This window comes from Saccostrea echinata, unplaced genomic scaffold (assembly GCF_033153115.1).
Source record: "Saccostrea echinata isolate AGI-Se365-2 ecotype Australia unplaced genomic scaffold, CSIRO_AGI_Sech_v1 ptg000001l, whole genome shotgun sequence".
NCBI lineage: Eukaryota > Metazoa > Mollusca > Bivalvia > Ostreida > Ostreidae > Saccostrea > Saccostrea echinata.
The window spans coordinates 34,732,813-34,753,098 of NW_026889750.1; the positions used below are offsets into that span (position 1 = coordinate 34,732,813).

Below are 20,286 nucleotides of genomic sequence, written 5' to 3' on the forward strand. Positions count from 1 at the left end.
CATTTAGAAAAAAAAACACGAAGTGGGTAAATCAAACGAACATGCACTTTTTTGCCTTGCTAACATGTAATTGTTCGATAATTTTTGTAATTTCAACTTGGAGCAATGAGGAACATACTTTGACAATCAGTATGAGTAGCTGTGTTGACTTTGTAGCCCTGGTCGCAGAAGCATTCAAAACCTCCAGGCCAGTTATTGCAATCATGGCATCGAGTATCAATGCATTCATTGATATCAATGCAGTAGTTTTCATTTGTTAATTTAAATCCAGTGTCACAATCACATTGGTAACTTCCCTCTGTATTTATACATATCTGATGGCATGATGTTGGATTCTGACATTCATCAATGTCTATGAAAATTAAAGAACATGAAAAGTAAGAAACCATCGTGTCAAATACTTGATAGCGAAAAAAAATACTCATACAGGTGTAATTCTTGTAATTATTTTACTGAGGTCAAGTGTCTGCTTGACTAAAAGCACTTAAGACAGTATCATGAAATGTTCCAAGTGAAATTTAATGCCCTTTATGAACTTTTAACGGATGTCTCCTCTACCTGTACAACTTCCTTCCGAGTTGTTAAAACCCGTAACACAATCGCATCGGTATGACCCGGGGGTGTTGAGGCATAGCTCGTGTTCACCAATGCATGGACTCCTTTCACATTCATCGATATCTATTTCACAAGTTTCTCCTGTCCATCCTAGGTGACAGACACAACCGGTTACGTGATGACAGGCAGTGGCGCCCCGTCCACATTTACATGGCGTGTTGCAATACATACCGTAAAAATACCCATTGCACGCTAATATAAAGAATCAAGAAAGAAAGGCAAATTTTATCATCTTTATCAAAACCCAGGTGATGTAGACGCAGATAGATGAAGTACACTTATAGAACACATAGTGAAAATTCTAGATGTGAATACAATTGCAAGATTTAGAAGCTAGCTGAATGACGGGAACAACATTTTGTATCAAACGTTTCTTTCAGAATCTATAATAGCAAATACAAAGACACTGATAACTCTCACGTGTTGTTAAATGAAAAAAAAAAACCCCTCCATTTTTCATAAAAAGGTCATGCTTCAAATTGATAAAAAGACCCGCAAAATTATTTAATAATACTCAAATGCAATGATTTGTAAGATTTTACAATCACTTTGTGCAATCCCTATTCTTTACACTGTGACTTGCATGGAAAAACACAATGCAGCATGTATTAAAGAATCTGCAGTAATGTAGAAACGCCTTCTTAAACTTGAACATAAAACATACATTCTAATGGATCCTATCTGTATATTTTTCATCCGATTTGTTTCCTAATGCCTTCTTAATAAACAAAGTTAAGAATGTATAATATAGTTTACAACAAAACATAATGCTGCAGAATACAAGTCATAAATGGCACATCTGCTATCTTCAGAGTATGAAAGTGAAGGTTACTCATCTGACAAGAAATAAAATCGCAGAAAGATTGTGAAAATTCATAAGAATTTTTTTTCGCAGAAACATAACAAAATAAACACACTTTGTTAAAAATTTAAAGCTTATAGATCAAATGTGGGGATAACGAACAATAATCAAACTCAAAAGTCCATTGAAAAAATACAAATCTGGAGCAGAGCAAACACGGACCTTTAAAAACACCAGAGGTGGGATCAGATGCCATGGAGGAGTATGCATCCCCTGTCGATCGGCACATGCACCCGCAGTGTTCTCCTTGTCACGATTGGGAAAACGGAAAAATTCGTAGACAATTCAGTGTGTAAATAATGGCATAACAATTTGTATGAAAAACATCAGTTACCAGTTGCCTTAATGATAGACTGTATTGGCTGACAAGGTCATTGTATCGACCACAGAACTCGCAAAATGATTTTTAACGAGACTGTTGATATTCTTGTTTCATCAACTTTTTTGACAATAGCTTGCCTTGTTTTTAGAAATTGTTCGTACGTAGAGCATGCTCTTGTAGATGTGTATCGAATTAACTGGGAGACAGAATTCACATATGCAGGTGATAATGGTATATTGCTACTTATGGAAGGGAAGTTGACGATAGGAAAGTTGAAGTCATCACATTTATCATAAAGTTTTGTTGTAGGATTAGCATTGACGTCTTTTTCTAGTAAAATATCCAGATATGAAGATGTGTCAGACTTTGTTGTATGTTTTATTTCAAGTTCACTGGGATATACTGTAAACCAACTATTATTCGCGTCAACTTTTATTCGCGATTCGTCAGTTTGAAATCAATCCGCGATGATTAATTTTCACGACTGAGAAAACATTCTCTACAATTACAAAACAAAATAAATGATTCGCGGCGATTGAAATCCGCGAGTAAAAAAAGGTCGTAAAACTCTCGAATATTTCTCGCACGCGAATAAAAGTTGTTTTACAGTTACTGTATCGAGTCGACATATGAATGGAATTAGCTATTGATAATTGATATTACGTCCTCGATATATCTAAATGTCGAGTTGAAGGCCACAGCAAGTGTTTTCGTCTTCTTATGTACAAGGTTTTAGAATAAATTCTGCTCCATATGAATACAAAAATAGGTCTATAATAAGGGAGCGCAATTGGTACCCATGGAAATTTCAACAGAGTGATGGAAAACCTCATCTTCAAAAACTACATAGATATTATCAATCAGAAACTCAAGCATCTTTTTAATATCAATTTCAGAGTACTTGTATGTACAATCCCATTTTTTTTTTAAACCAACTAATTTTACTAATGACTAATGACAATGTCAGTAAATTTACAAGTTCAATTCTTATTGAAAAAAGCAGCTGTTTATGAGTTTTGAAAAGTCGTAGTTTTGATGTTATTGATTTTGGTAAAATTTTATGATTTCAAATTTTCTAAAATTCCTTGGAGTTTTTAAGTATCTACATCTGATTTACACCACTTCTCGAATATATTGTTGTACAGTACTCCTGAAATTTCTCCTTCACTGCTGTTAATATTTTAGAATGTAGAAAAAGGTGAAAAGTATAATGTGATGCAACCCATTGAATACCCGTCCACCAAATACCTTGTGATGTGGTAATTAATAAGGAATCATCCTTTAATGTCTCAAATGTCCACATTATATACATGAATTTACCTTTGCATGATATTCCATCATTTTGAAGCTCATATCCAATAGCACATTCACACTCAAAAGATCCTGCCGTATTTGTACAGTTATGATCACAAGTTGTATTCTTTTGGCACTCATCAATGTCTAAAAAAACATAATAATCAAGTAAAAACTGCCAAACATATTTATAAAAAAATTTATAAAAAGCAATATTGAAATAATAAATGCGGAAAAACAGTTTCTACTACCTATGCATGTTTTCATGTCACTAGCCAGTTGGAAGCCATTTTCACAGAGACAAATGATTTCCCCTGGGTCCTGAGCACTTTGAATGCAGCCATAACTGCAGTTAAGTCCAGGAAATAGGGAGCAGGTGTCCTTAACTGAAATATAAGGAACGAGATTAAAAAAACATAAAATAAAAAAATATCCTGTTTCAAATATGATAAGTGTATTATTGATTCTTTATAAATGTTTCAGTGTTCAGTAATTTTTAAGAAGCATAAGCAATTGAGAAAATACATGAAAAGAAAAATGAATTGTATTGTATAAGGGTAACGATTTCCATGAAAAAAAACAACAAGCTTTGCAATAGATGCACAATAAAAAGCTAAATACCACCTTTTTCGCACATTTTGCGATCATTTTGAAGGTTGAATCCGGAATGACATGCGCAATTATAATCACCATCTACATTGATGCACATTTGGGAACAGCCGTGACGTCCGGTCTCACATTCATTTATATCTGAAAGCATTTGCCTCATGTAAATTAGCTGATAGACTATTGTAAAAAAAAATATTCTTGCTTGAAATCTGAAAAATTCCCCAAAAAGATTGAAAAAAATTCAATGATGAGAAAGCAGAATTAGTATCATTTTTAATTGGATTTTTGAGCATGATAACTTTTCGTTATCTTTTCCTTTCATATGAAGTACTTTTTGTATTTACCTTCACATTCGTCGTTTATCAGTTGAAACCCACTTTGACACTCGCAAGTGTAATTACCATTTGTATTACAACAAAATGTTGTTAATTCTGGGCAGTCATTTAGGCTCTCATCAGCACACTCGTCAATATCTAAAATAATTACAAGATTTCAAAACAAAATATTCTAGGCAAGTAATTCAATTTAGGAACAATAACCGTTTTTCCATATTTTTCAACATACAGTACCTTCACATTTACTTCCTTTTATATCAAAGCCATCCCGACAGATGCATGAGTAGGAACCTTCAAGATTCTGACATACTCGATCAGAACCACATATGAATGGGTCTACTGAGCACTCATCTATGTCTTCGTCACATTTGACACCCGTCCAACCTGACAGACAGACACATCCACTGACTGGGTCACATCTGTCTCCACCAGAACCACATTCACACAGTTTACTGCAGTTTTCACCATAGTTAGGAATTTCACACTCTGTTATTTGCAATAAAGAGTACAGTTCTTGATTTTTGAGCATTAAAGAACACAAAATACAACCAGAATTATCAATAGTAAAATATCAAACTGTCTAACAACGCAACATCTTCCGTAATAAGCCTTTTTGCACAAAGACTATCTTTCAATGGAAAGAATTTTGAACTTTTCTGGAAATATTCATAGATTGACATATCTAGTCATCAGAAAAAAATTATAAAAAATGACTGAAATGCAAAATGTATTGTTGTCCAATTTTGGATATCTATAGTTATTAATTTTTCAGAATTAAATACAAAGCTATAATTGTTTCAGTAACAAACATTAAATAATTATATCGATTGATTTTAAAGCAACAAAGGAATACCGATGGTTTATTTGAATGTTATTTATATTTCTTATGTAAAAATGGCCATTTTTTGTCCTGTATACATTATATAAAAGTCCGATATATGATCATAATCCCAAAATTCCGTAGGCGTTTTGTAGTAATCCAGTGTCATAAATTAATAACTTAAAATATAAATAAAACTACGAACAACTAATATTTTTGGCGTAAAACATTGCGTAACTACACAGGTTTATCCTATTTGAATGAATAATTCAATGTCAGACATAAACAGGAGGCGCAGTCCCAAAATTTGGGATCCGAAGTTTCTAGTATGCCAGTCTCCAGAATCACGCGACTGCGCATGAGCGGTTATTCCCCTTGCCGTTGCTATGCAGAATGTAAACAAACCACCATTTTCTATCAATACCGCATTTTGCTATCAAAAATTGGTATATGAAATTCAAATGTCGTTAAAAAGGAATCTCTAGTCAAAATTTTGTTGGATAAAATTATATTTTCACAAATGAAATAAATAACTACTTTTATTCCACTTTATCGCATATGCCTTCATTAATTAGAATTTTATAAGTAAACGTTTATTTACACTGGTTTGACACTTAATTGACTATTTAAGGTCAAGATCTAGTAAATAAAAGGAGCCTACAGATTTCTCAAATTTGAGAAATAAATCCCTTTAATAAAGCTTTATAAATATAGCTTGATCAAATAAGGTGTTTCGGGGCATAATTTGTAGGTAAACAAGACGAAAAATCATATAGTAAACTGTCATTTTTATTGAAAAATTAGGAAAATCAGTCATGAATATGGGAGTTTTTTTCCATATCAGACAAATTAAATGTATCCAGATTGCCTACAGTCTCTCAGAAAACGATAATTTGTATGTTCTTGGCCTCTTCTTTAAAATAATATTAAATTGAATATAGGTTTCGGGATTACTTTTTCACATGATTTCAAATTGAATTCCAGGAAAATACTTTATTTTATACATAATTCTATTACAGCCGTAAAGTACGAGAAAAAAGAAAGCTTAATTTGATTATGACGTCATAATGGATCTAGCATCAAAAATGCAGTCTAAAATCATTTACTAGATCTTGACCTTAAGAAAAATGACGTCGCATTGACAAAGGTGGCGCACTGGAATATGATAAAATGTAAAATGTTCGGCATTTGCACCGAACTCATAAATATATTCAAGGTTGTAGTATTTTAATGATAAAATATTTTTTCAAGGTTTCTTTGAAAAAGAGGCCAAGAACGAGATCAAAAAGTAGACAAAGACATCGTCGTTAAAGCCACACAGTACAACTCCATTCGGAAAGTCGGACAAAAAGAATCCCTCAGACCGAGATACTGGAGATTTTCATGAATTATTAATGGATCGGATGCGTTTATTTTAAACTTTTTTTTGCGTATTTTGATGTTTAGCATATCATAACAATTATGATATTTCATATCTATAATTTAAATCTTTTTGATGAAATAGAAAATGTGATTTCGATAACTAGTATATTTTCCACAAAAATTCGTAACGGTGACGTTTGCATATTTTTGACGTCGAAGATTGCGCCGGTTGGTAGGATAGTAGGATACCATAACATTAAAATTCTAGTTATTTGCACGCACGTTTTTTCAAGTAATCATGTTAAATACAATGTACTCGTAATTTATCAGCTAAAACATACACACTTTCTATACACACACAATTATATAGAGATACGTTGATTTCTGCAATAGATATGAGTTCAGTCTACGGAATTTTGGGACAACCCTCGGGTTTGTGTGATTGTGTGTATCTATGAGTTGTTCTACCTGAACATGACGTTTGATCTCCATTTAAGAAATATCCTGGTCGACAAGTGCAATTAAATGCTCCTTTGGTGTTGATACAATCTTGTTCACATACCGTAGTTGCAAGTTCGCATTCATTTATATCTAAATTATATAAAATATATCAAAGTCAGGTTAAATTACAAAAATAATTATGAAAGTTATGCTAGGGCTTCGATCCTTATTACAATGTTAACGCTTTTAATGTTCATTATATTGTAAAAAATATAAGACACACAATACCAGTTAGGTAATCAGACAACAATTTTACGAAAATTTGAATGGCAATTTGAATGCAATTTCTTCACCAAGCAAGCTGAACGTATTCCTGTTCAATAATCACAAATAATGTCATGCATGATTTTTTTTAATTAAATTATCGTTGAATGTTTGAGATTGAAAATGACGTTAAAACCTGCATAAAGACCTTGAATTAGACGATGCATTTATCTATAATATCAAATTTCTAGAAGAACGTTCTCTTCTGTAAAAAAAAAAAAATAAACATAAAAAACAATTTTGAAAACTACCAGATTAAAATAATTAGTACTTCGGTTAAAATGAACATTTTAAGAACCCAAAAAAGCTAACCTAATTTTTTGGAACATGGATCATGCATAAATCAAAATACAGCATTTAAACCATCCAATATAAGATAATTGTCTAATCTGTTCATTTTTTGGTTTACAAGTTTTATTAATAGTAATACATGAAGGTGTGCACCTTTACAGTTTATGTCGTTTGACGCCAATTCGTATCCTAGTGGACACACACACTTTAAAGTTCCAGTTGTATTTCCACAGGAGTATTCACAGTTCTCAAAATTTTCACAGAGGTTGTGTTCTACAGGTAGCAAACCAATATACAGTAAACACCATGAATTCATTTTAACGATTAAGTTGTTATTTATTATTGTTTTAATGGCACAAAAGCAAATGATGCTTGTTTCTAAAATTCGCTGACCTCTTTGTTGATAATAGAGTGAAAATTAAAACAACGAACTCAAATTTCCCTCAAGACTTACGTTAAATACCTTTGATCTTACCTGATTTAACACACGAAGTTCTGTCTGTATGTAAGGTAAATCCTAAGTGGCAATCACAATAAAATGAACCAGGTGTATTCCGACATATTTGTACACAGTCTGAGGTACCCTCGAAACACTCGTCAATATCTACAAAATTAATAAAAATTATCCAATTTTTAAAATCATATCATTATGTATCAATTTTATTGTTATCTATTTCATGTTAAAAAGGATATTTTTTCAATATTAATTACGTTCAACTGATATTTACTTCATACATAAGATAGACTCATTCACATGAATGAAATCCTGTATATTAGTTTTTAGTAGAGAGAAACATTAAAAACTATATTCAGTACTCTAGTACTAATCTTTTTATGGCGCTATATATATCATTTAATGACTGATTTGGACTACATGTATGTTTGAAACTTTACATACGATACATGAAAATTTTAAATTTTTGCACTTGCCTCGACAAATGTTGTTCACTTTCCTATATCCACTCACACAATGACAGATATAGCTTCCTTCTGTGTTTTCACATATCTCAGTAGAAGCATTACATGTAGTGGTATACTCAGCTGAACACTCATCAACATCTAAATATAGTAACACGTGTGATTTATGTTTACATTTTATCTAGTACAGGAGAATGAGTTTAAGTTTAAGGAAATGCTTTTTGTTGTAATAAAAAACATTTAAACCCGCGCATTTGGTTCCAACATCCATATAGCCAGGTGGGCACTCTGAACAGTTGTATCCTCGACCTAATATGACCTCTTCAGTGGGAGTAAGGTCGGTACAGTTTCTATCTAGAGAACATGGACTTTGAACACAGGCATCAATGTCTTGTTCACAATTCTCTCCTGAAAATACGCAAAGAATCATAATTATATGCAAGTGTGTGTGTGTTTTGTAGTGTGTGTGTATAATTTAATATAACTCAACTATATAATGTATATTATGTCAAGATAAACAATATATAACCATTTCGCTATGCAAGAAACAATTTCAGCCTTAATGTACATGTAGAAAGCACAAAACCTCTTACCAGTAAAACCTATGTTGCAGATACATCCAGCTTTATAATTTAGAGCATGTTCTGTTGCTTCGACATTTTCATAGTCACAATGACCATTGTTACTGCATCCACTACACATTATGATCGTAACATCTAGAGATGGCGATTCGACCCCCATTTCATCAACTACACTGACACTAGAATATATTTTCAGATTATGTATACACATGCTGTAATTTGAATTATCAGCATTACATGTGCATTTGCTGTAAGACGATAAATATATCAAAATAGTACATAAACATTTAGACGAAATACCTTATTTCCGAAATATTAGTATTCAGCGGTGTCCATGTTGCTTCTCCAGTTGTTGCATTGAATCTAAATCCTTCTGGCTGCTTTAAGATTTTGAACACAGGTCTTTCTTTGTTGTCATCAGATGCGTTAAATCTTAATGTGACCTCGTTATCAATCTCAGCATTTATTGTTGTATTTCCCGATATTCTTGGCGTTTCATTTTCTAGGGGGGTATATAAAACATAGTTTATAATTTTGCAGATTTACTCAAGTATAAGCACGATCAAAACGTATTGGATATTTTATTTCGTCATTTATTAAAAGATTTGGTACTTGTACCGATGATTGCGATGTCATTTATAGACTTAGCTTCTTCCATGGCAGATGACATAGCTATACTAATATCTCCTGTTGCGAGGAAGTCAAAAATACAGGCTTGAGAGGGATTTGGTCCACATATTTCTTTAGCCGAATCGATCTGTTCTTCATCTACTTCATCCATAAATAAAGGTTCGAATTCTGGATGTGAAAAATTCTCGTGACCTAGTCCCTCGTTGTAATTGAAAATAGATTTGTCTTTTACAGACCCTTGGAATGAAAAAAAAAAACATAATTAAAAGTAATCCCCCTTGAAGCCTTAGTATTCATGTTTTTTTTTTTTTTTTTTTTTTTTTTTTTTGTAAAAAAAGTCTTTTAACTTACATTGCTGTCCAAAATTGTAGAATACATCCCGTTCTGTTTGTGTGGCATTTTCATTTAGCGTGGTTCCATTTGGGAGAATAAAGTCGTTGGCAGCATTCCCATCAAAGTTCCCCATCAATCCTTTGACGAATCCCATATACGTATCATCAACCACAACCTCCGAAATCAAAAATCGTACTCCAAGACTGACTTTTAAAACTATTGCTGAAAATATGCAGTTCAAAATCACAAGAACATGTTTATATCAATTTAAAATAAGGCAGTTTTAAATTCACAACAATAACATTCTACTTACAGGACTGGAAAAAAGATGCCGATATGGATTTATTTTCCCACTGAATGGATAAATTTTGTGTAAGGTATGTGTAATTTGTATTTTGAAATCTTGTGGTCAAGTCATTCCCATTTCCTCTGATTATAAGATCTTAAAGATAAGAAATACCTCTAATGCATTATATATGGACTTTGAGATAAAACATTAAGTTTTTAAAACAAGGAACTCTAGCCTTATCAAATAAGCCTGAAAAGTTTATTACACTTCTGGGTCTGATGCTGTTTTTCAAGGCTTTTGTGAATGATGAATTATAAGGAAAAATGAGATGGTCATTTCAGCCCCCCAAAAATGAATTTGTTTTTTATCAAGCGACGTGTGCCTATAAATTTATGAATGTGAGTTAAAGAATTAAAATTTGTAGGCTCCAGTTTTGTGATTCAGGTAACATTAAAATGTTTAGCTTGATCAATTAATATTTAATATACAGTCAACATTAATTACATTCTAAGAGTATTTTTCATCGCATAATGCTTACCATATGACATATCAGTTTATCTTTCATGTACTATTTTATCATTTTCTCACAAATTGATTACAGTTACATGTAAGTTAAGATTAACTTAAATAGAAACAGGATTTTAACCGTATACCCTCATCAAAATACAAAAGGTGATAAAACTATTTTCTCATAAGAAAAGAAATAGAATACAAACAAAATAGCAAACTTTAGGAAACTTATCGCAACGAATCATTTTAAAAACTCATAAGAGTGGATACTTATTCACCGTTTTTGTCTGGCGAAATTTCTATTTGTACTTTGGATCCAGTTTGATCTTGGGCCACAAATGCACTAAATATCGTAGCATTGATGGCAGTTACATTTGATGTTGTTGCCGGTTCTGTTCTCGCCTGGAAGTCAAATTTGGTACCATCTTTTGCAATTGCCATCATCACATATTCTCCATGACCATTAAAAGTGTAGCTTTTACCATCAAGTGTCCGTATGTGAGGGTCACCAGAGTTTATTCCTCAAAGAACATGCATTATAAGTGCTTGATACATAATGATTGTAGTACTAAAGGTGACTGTAGTAAACATAGTTATTCGTTAAACTTTTCTGAAGTCGTACAACTTATTGATGCCTACCACTTCTATGTGAATTGCTTGAAAATTCTTAATTTTTACTTATGCTTCTTTCTTCCATGCCTTAATTTTGATCAGCAAAATGTTGCTATTTCATTGGAATTATTAATGAATATCTAACACATATATGTTATCTTAATACTTTATCGTTTTGCCGCAAATCAGAGTGAAAATGAAAATGGCCAAACCTGGTCGAAAAGGTGACCTTCGATAGCAACTGGGAATCGGACGCACTTCATAATACCATTTAAAATGTCCGGATTTACTACATGCCTCTCTTGGTTTCAGGTCATTTTTTATGTAAAGATGACGCTCAAAAAAAGGGTTGTATTGTAACAGTGACCCAACCGCGGGAACAGTTCGCTCAAGAACGCTCAGATTATCAATTCTTCGATGTAGTCTGTAACAACACTCCTGAAAACATACAACCATGTAAGTAATGCACCCACAACAAGCTTTGTTCTAGAATATTTCAGCATATGGATCAGAGGAGATTGATTTGGGAAAAAATTCTTAAATCAATGCTACAATTTAAATAGATAATTGACAAAGTAAACTGACAGCATTTCTGCCAACTGTCATGGATGCATAGCATAGAACTCGATATTTCCTGTCGAATCTATTGATGTTGTATCGTGGATCAAATCTAAGCAAGCGACTGTCACAGGGACACCGGATTTGACTTAGTGCAGGTAACAATTGATCTCGGACCTCCAATTCTTTGTTTTTTATATACCAGTCATAACATACTTTATCATCCTTTTTCAATGGAATTCCTGTGCTCATTTTATAAATCCAGAATCCTGGCACCCCTGAATATTCATAATTGAAATTATTTCTAAAAATGGGTAATTAAAAAAATATATTCTGTTTAAATTTCCCAATCAGATTAAAAATTATACAATGACAATGGTAAAAAATGAAATTTTATTATAGTTTACTATACTCTTCTAAAATAAAGAGCCTTTTAAGAGAACTTGTACATACTTCAGTAAATTATAGTCTCTTTACTATATGTATTTTCTACAACATTAAAACTATTATTTGTAACTTCAAACATTTTCCATTATGGCTTTGATTTGTAATTTCATAAATTTTCCAGTTTGTAATGTGAGTTCAGTAGAAATCCTTTCAGTAATTACCTCTATTTCCTGGATTTTTACTCATTTGAAAAGCGGCATGTTTGTTTGAAAGAACGTTCTTGGTAAAGATTTTCTGGAACCGATATCCAACAACAATCTTTTTATTTTTGATTGGTTTAAGGTTGACATCTATATAATTTATAACAGTAAAAGTGTTGACTCCATCTGTTATCAGAAGACATTGGAATGTCACTATCTAAAATATAAAATAACTATATCACATGCAATGTTTATCCTTAAACATACATGTAATTAAAGTAATTACCGGCAACCGTTTTTCTCCAGAATAACTATATTTTAATATCTTATATCTTGAATTCAAATAATAAAATAGCTATTTGAAGAAATATTTGTACCTGTGATTTGTATCCAAACAATGTCATGTTTTCCCATGTTACTTTGACCAGCCATGTTGCCTCAAAATCAGAAAAATCTGGGAACTGTATCCTTATCATTTCATTCGCTTTGTTCAAGAAAAGAGTATTTTCAGCATCCTGTCCCCTGAGGATATAGAATAACACACCAATGTTATCAAATTAAAAGACTTAGATTTATAAAAACTTAATGATCATAATAAATACCTCTGGTAAGTATTGTAGTAGATACCACTCGCTGTATCTGTTGTTAATAAATCAGTCCAAAAAGGACAAATAATTTGTCTTTCTTTCATTTTTGAGGAGTGTAAATTATGTGTGCTGAACCAATTAAACTCTTCTCCAAGTCCTATTACACCGTTGGAGCCAATCTAACACAAACATAATTGTTAAAAAATATTTATTAGAAGCATTTCTTTTATCTTTCAAGAAATGATGAAAAAAAAATCCGTTTTTACTAATATTGTTTAAGATTCTTACAATTACGTAATTAAATCCACGCTCTGATCCATCCAGGGCATATATCGTCATAGGAGATCTCAGATAGGGACTAGTTTTATCATCGCCTCTAAACACATTATCTCTTTCTCCATAAGGCATATGTATGTATCCTCCCTTAACTATAATAATCATAAAGGTAAACAGACACATTTATTTTCATTCAATCAAGAAAATTATGAATACTCAGAGTAACTCTTCATTTCTATCAAGGTAAAAAAAATTCTAACATACAAAAATGCATGCGTTCTTAGAAAATACAACCAGAGGATATCCCTGGTGTAAGAAAACATTTGAACATTTTCTTGACTGAGCAAAATTTAACGTAATATGAAGTTGCATTTCATTTATGATTCATTATAATTGTCTGAAATGTGTGATTTACAGAAAAAAAATTCCTGAGTACTTTTGTAACTTTCAGAGTATATTGTAGACAGCGGTTTCGGTAAAAAAAAAAAAAACAAACTAAGGAATGATTAAACGATTCAAATCGTTTGATATACTACTAAAATATTAGTTGATTGGAAATTGTTTTCTCTCGAAAAACTGTATTTTAAAGCAAATTAGAAAGACATGGATTCAATCAGAAGGCAAGAACCAAGCAAGTTTGTTTTTTAAATCTTACTTTGATCCACTTCAATCCAGTCTACATAAGGTTTGCTTTTTGCAGTTCCAAGCCAAGGGCCACCCATGATATCACCATGACTCACAGCCGTAATTGACACGTTGTACATTGCTCCTGGCACTAAACCTTTCCTCCAGTAGACCTCCGGATAGTTACCCAAGGTCTGTTGTTGGTGACCATTGATGGTAACCAGGTAGTGATTCAGAAATGTGTTTCCTGCGGGTTCTTCCCATTTTAAGTAGAGCTGTTGTGAGGAGAAATTGCTCTTAACGCGATCCAGTTTTCTAGGTGACAATGGTTCTGTAAAGTCAATACAGAATGTATTTTATAAGATTGTTGAATGATCATAAGTAATGTCATTTTTTTGTAAGTGTATAACAAAATTGAATGTCTCCTCCATTCTACATTCATTCTGGTGGCCATCACTAAATGAACCAATGACAATTTCCTACAATTAAGATCACTACGTGTAGATTAGTTAATACGATACAATGAATCGCATTATTTCTGATTTACGATTATCAATCAATTACCTTGACATTATTTGTAAATTTTAATATCAACCTCCTTAAAATACTGTGGAATCATTTTAATTCGTGGGGGTCAATGTTCGTGGGAAAGCAAAATTTTACTTGTTCATGGGGACTTAATTTCGTGGGTTGCTCGTTTATACGGTAGATTTAATGAATTAATATGTTTACAAATAAACGTTCGTGGGGATGTAAATTCGTGGGTACGGGTGACCCACGAAATCCACGAACATTGGTCCCCCACGAACAATGATGATTCCACAGTATGAATGCAACGTAACCTTAAATCATAGACATGAATACACTTAGGGAAAATTAAATCTATTTAAGAATATTAAAGTTACAGTCCGTAAAACAATAAAGTTGAGTCTTGTTTATGCTATTGCTAAATGAGGTTTGTATTTTGAATTTCAATAGAAATCATTATACATCTTTAGTTTATTGGCATAAACGTATTAAAGCGTGCTTGATTATACAAAAATTGTTGCACATTCATCTTCAAATTTTCATTGTCTAGTGAACATACGGATTAAAATTTGAATATTTACGGTAGATTTGGATACATATTTGTGTCATTGGCCATAACATCATAAATTTTGAACAATCCCCTTTGTTTAATCCATATCGTGGGAGGGGGGAGGGTGCACGATTTGAACAATTTAGTGCAGATATGTGCAGATGCTATTCTAAGGTTGTTTTTTTTTTTTTTTTTTTTTTTTTTTTTTTTTTTTAATAAAAAACTAAGTCTAAAGCTAAGTTTACTTTCTCTTGGAAAAATATTTTAATCAATTCTGATTCATTAAGACAAATAATGTATTGTTATCATTTGTGTTTTTGAATTTGTCTGAAGAAAGAGTCACAAATATGTTTGTAACAGATGAATCGTTGATTCTTTATTCTGTTCTTGAAAAAAAGGACAATAAAACGTAGAATATCATAGATAATCAAAATAATGTATGTTTTACCAATTGGAATTTGAAGTCATTCGTTACACAGGTACATATGTATGAAATGTTTTACAGACTTTACTCATTCGAAGTAAGCACGTGGAAGGCAGCAGTACTGATGAAGACATATTGACAGATACACTTACTAGTACATGTAGTTTCCCAGAACATTAGACGTGATTCTTATTCTTTACTCTGAACTACTCGACATTAAATTCAGTAACCTACAAGATTACATTATTTCAAACGTAAAGAATTTATGCAAGGAAACAGACATTCAGTGTAAGCAGAACTGAACCAGCCTCACTGAGCAAGACCAAGCTCGGAGTGTGCAGGAATCGTAAGATCAAAATTCAAGACTTTACCTGCTGTGCTGAAGTAAGCTTAGTAGAAGTGAATTGATTGCTGATATATTTTTGTTCAAATTCTGCGTGATTTGATTGTTTAAAAACAGAACAAAAAATCATTTGGGAAGTCATTATTTTTACACAAGTTCAATTTCTCAGTGAGTCAACTGAGAGTTCCTACTGACCATATTCCAAGAAAGAAGTTCTATCTATATTAAACGGAAGATTAAGAAATTCTATGAATAATTTAAATCGCATGTTATTATAATATTATAATGGTCATAAGGAATTTCTTTCATTACCTAAAATAATATTGGCGGAATGTATATCGACACTGATATTTTCGGAAGGATTTCTAAGCGAAACTTTGGATTGGATGATAAATCTGTAAAGTCGCCCTGGTTGTAATTTACATGGGGTACTATATTCCGTTACATTTCCCATAGATATTATCTCTTCTGTCAACCATCTGTTAGATCTATGGGCCTGGAAATCGATGACATATCCAGAAATGAGATGACTGTCGTGTAACGGTTTATTCCATCTCACTGATGTTTTACATGTCGTTTTCATTACTTTTTGTATGCTAACTTTCAATCTGTTTCCTGTAAAACAATCCACAAAGCAAATTGTAGGAAGGATCGCATTAAAAAGAAGAAACTACACTAAGGAAAACTAAATATGTATTAAGCTGTTTTCAGCGCTGACTTTTTAAAACATTAATTTCAATGAAGGCATTTGTAAATGTCCATAAATTATAAATAATCATAATAAAATTAATATGCCATCTTCTTCTTCGTAAAATAAATGCAATTTAAACCTAGTTTATTTATTTTAATCATATATTAGCCTGTGTTTGAATTAGTGTAGTAGCGAAGAAGCACGTGAAAGACACTAAAATATCATTACCATTAAATAAGAACCTTTACAATATCAATTTTATTGAGAAAAATTTCTTGAAGACACAAAGTGAGCTTACGGTGATAGCAAATTGAATTTTCGTGATAATAGGAATCAGAACATAGGCATGTGTAAGAGCGACACACGTAGTTTTTGTTTGGTTCACATTCTCGACTCTCGTTACACGGCTCCAAAAACTTTAGACCTGGAATGATAAAAAGTTTACTTCCTTTTAAGAAGAAGGCAGGTGAAAATCTCTAGTTGTGAATTATTTTCATTTATGTTTACATGAAATAAATTAATGCCGAATAAGGAAGCTTTATCAACAGGGAATCCCGCACTTGGTCAATCAAGAGGCATATGGGATTAAATTGACAGTCACCTGAGTATCATGAGTTTCTCAAGCTTTATTCAACTAAGCCCAAATTAGCTGGAGCTCAGGCTCCGGTGCCATAAAACATAGACCGCTCTTTATCCCAGTCTCACTTTTACACAAGAAATTAATAATGGAAAGGTGAGACTGAGATTAAAATGTGCTCGTCCAAATTTTATGGCCCTGGGGCCTGGTCTTATGTGAAGAGGATTTTAATTTGACGGGAACTTTATAATCATTATCAGTTAAACTGAAAATAATAGTGGTGGGACCAGGTGTCAGGGAGGAGTATACATATCCTGTCAATGATGCAGGGCTATTTGGATTATAATCAGCTTCGTCTGAATTAGACTTTTTTAAAGAAAATTTATCAGACATTAGTTAAATGAATAAATAAAATATAACAATCTATAAAATTTTAGTCTTTGAGATTACATACTTCCATACAGAGTTATGACAGCATCCTCGCTTGTTCCCCATCCTTCCGAGTTGCGGGCAATGCAATCAAAATAGAAGTTGTGCTCGTTATAAAAATCAACTCTATTTATAAACAGAATAGGACTGTACAAATTAAGGGTACTTCCTTTATATTTGGAGTCTGTAATATTAATATCTATTCTATTTCTTCGCCATTTTACTTCTGTTGTTGGTGGAAATCCAGATAGATTTCGAATCGAGGCATTTAGCGTAACACTTGAGAGATATGGTATATTTAGACGTAATGGCTTAAGGTCTATTTTCGGAGTGCCTGTGATTGAGAAAACAAAATGATATATAAAAAAATATAAAAATACTATGTTATCCTGTTTTAAAACATTATTTAGAAAATGTGAGGAACACTTTTTTTTAAACTTAGATACAAATCATTTATAAATTTCTTTTCAAGGACATATAAAATAAAATGCACAGCAGATAAATAAAACAGCATAATTAAAGCAAACTGCTACATAAATAAGGAATTCTGTAGTTAGGAATATTTTTGGTGAATTACAGTACTCCCGACTTTAATACAAAACTCGTACAGCCGACAAGAATCTAGAAAACTTGATCATTACCCTGACAAAGAATTAAATCCTGTTTATACAGCTATAAAGTCATCACCATGTTTAAAGCTCACAAACGCAGATCGACAAGAATGGTGTTATCTATTTTTAATTATCAATAACAGTAATGTTAAAATCCTATGTGTAATAAACTAGACCAAAAATATACGCACGCAGTGTTTCTATCTGTTCAATATATGGAGCAGATGCTTTCTGAAAATTTCGAGGGTACCAGCTTATTGAAACCAAACTGACATTGTACTTTGTTCCAGGCTCTAGTTTTGTTTTCCAGGAAATCTCATTTGGAGATGAGTCATCTGTTCTTCCATTCACAGAAATTCTGAATCTGTTGACATGGATCCCATGAACTGGGGGTAACCATTTCAGAAATAAATGGTCTGGGTGAAGGTTGCTTTCGTTCCTTAAAATAGGGCCTGGAGGCAATGGATCTAAGAGAAAAATCTCACTTAAGACAAATCTCGGAATTATAGATTAAAAAAACTAGATTAGCTTATTATTCGAACTGAAGAATACATGGAACTTACCCACCACCAAAGGTATCAAGTATGTTACAAAAATTGTTTCTGTCGGATCGCTTAGTAAGACTTCAGAGATGATTCGAAAATAATACAAATAACCAGGCAAAAAATTCGAGGCAAAAGTGCAATTTGTATTATTTCCAACGGTTTCGCTCAGGTTGAGAGTCAGTCCACTTTCTGTCAGTACTGTGGTATATGACTGGATGAGGGAGGAATCTACCGCTGGATGGTCCCACCAGGAGGTTATCAATGTTGTAGTAATCTCTGATCTTTTGTAGACTGCTCGTAAATTGTTTCCTATGAAGGCACCCATACTCATCAAGTACTATGTTTATGCTGAGAGTTAATTAAACATATGCTTTCTGCATAATTGCATGAAAAATCTTAAATTTCTATCTTTAAATCTTTATTTTGTCTTATTTTAAAAAGATGTTTCTTTTTAACATTTGTATTAATTAAATTCGAAGGAGGCAAGTTCCTTTGAAGTACTTACGAATAAAACAAGTACGATTCCTATGGTAAAAAGCACTCCTACACATGCACGAATTGTACTTTGAAGAGCAATACAATGCCTTATTCCGATTGCACTCCTTTGTCATATTGCATGGGTCATAGAACGTCAGTACTGTGAAAATTATTAACAGCAAGTTTTTCATAAATCTTGATTATCGATTATGTGTGTATTCTTAAACGACGAAAGGCAAATTAATAATACTTTATGACTATAAACGAACACTTACTTCCTCTAACTTCTAGGTTGACTATATTACTATGACACCATCCTCCCGTAATTTGAACTTGAAGTTGATAGTCCACGTCGTCTTGAAAATTCAAGTCATTGATTGTCAGTTTTGGAGACGGATACCTTTTACTTCCGAGGTATTTGATTCTGTTGATATCAACAACTTCGGTAATATCTGATTTTATTTTTAGCCATCTTGACAGAAGAGCGCGATCAGAATATGACTCTACATAACCGGTGAATGAAACGAAAGATCCGAAATATTCCGAAATAAATCCGGGAGTGACAATGACTAGTGGGCACCCTGTAATCAGAAAAAAATAAAAAAAAACTTATTTCAGCATTCAAATTTGAAGATATCAGAATGTTAAATGCCTTTTTGAACACAAAGAACCCTTCAAGAAAAAGAACGTGACTAGTATCAATCCTTATTATTATTATTTGTCTCCATAACGTGTTGGAAACAAGTCAAATGATAAATTAATGATAAATAAGGTTTTATTATTAAATACCCCTTGATATTCGCATTCAATGATAAATTTCATATTTGTATACATGTATATACGTGTTCTAATAAGTATACTTACACAATCAATCAGTGCCTGTGTGTTTTGTACAGTGTTACAGTGTAATAATTACATTGGAGATATATCGGCTTAGCCAAGATCAGGTGCCCATGTTGGTTGTAGATTAACAAAAAAATGAAGTCAAATGAAATGTATTACAAGTATGTTCTATGTAACACTACATCCTTTTGGCAGATTGTCTGAAATTTCTGTCCATTTCTGTCAAGCGGTTAAAAAGATTTCACTCTTACTACAGCAGAGACCCAAGTGGGCTACGGACTATACATATTCAGGCGTAACATTCATCTTTATCATGTTCAACTTAACAAAAAAAGTATAATTCAAATACAAACTCTTTACAAAATATTGTCTGAGCAAAACAAATCACATAATTCATTTCCATTTAAATGTTACCGTATATAAAGGACATGGGTAAATTTGTTTATCTTTGAGAGTTTTTCTACTCTCAATATTTGGACATTTGAAATA

The 20,286-nt window shown here is 32.4% G+C and overlaps 1 protein-coding gene across 1 annotated transcript; it reads right to left on the reverse strand.

Moving 5' to 3' along the window:
• Positions 1-92: 92 nt before the first annotated feature.
• Positions 93-18,802, reverse strand: LOC133197049 (mucin-like protein). The gene is made up of 27 exons (XM_061332892.1): positions 18,496-18,802; positions 18,202-18,399; positions 13,811-14,110; positions 13,168-13,307; positions 12,895-13,058; positions 12,670-12,814; positions 12,314-12,509; positions 11,733-11,983; positions 11,360-11,585; positions 10,814-11,056; positions 10,050-10,178; positions 9,755-9,958; positions 9,392-9,640; positions 9,074-9,275; positions 8,786-8,952; positions 8,439-8,600; positions 8,205-8,333; positions 7,750-7,878; positions 7,428-7,547; positions 6,687-6,809; positions 4,271-4,522; positions 4,046-4,174; positions 3,717-3,842; positions 3,344-3,478; positions 3,120-3,239; positions 559-807; positions 93-352 (listed from the first exon to the last, which is right to left on the reverse strand). Exons 1-27 carry the CDS (start codon positions 18,800-18,802, stop codon positions 93-95), a joined length of 5,055 nt encoding a protein of 1,684 aa, XP_061188876.1.
• Between the last annotated feature and the right edge of the window lie 1,484 nt (positions 18,803-20,286).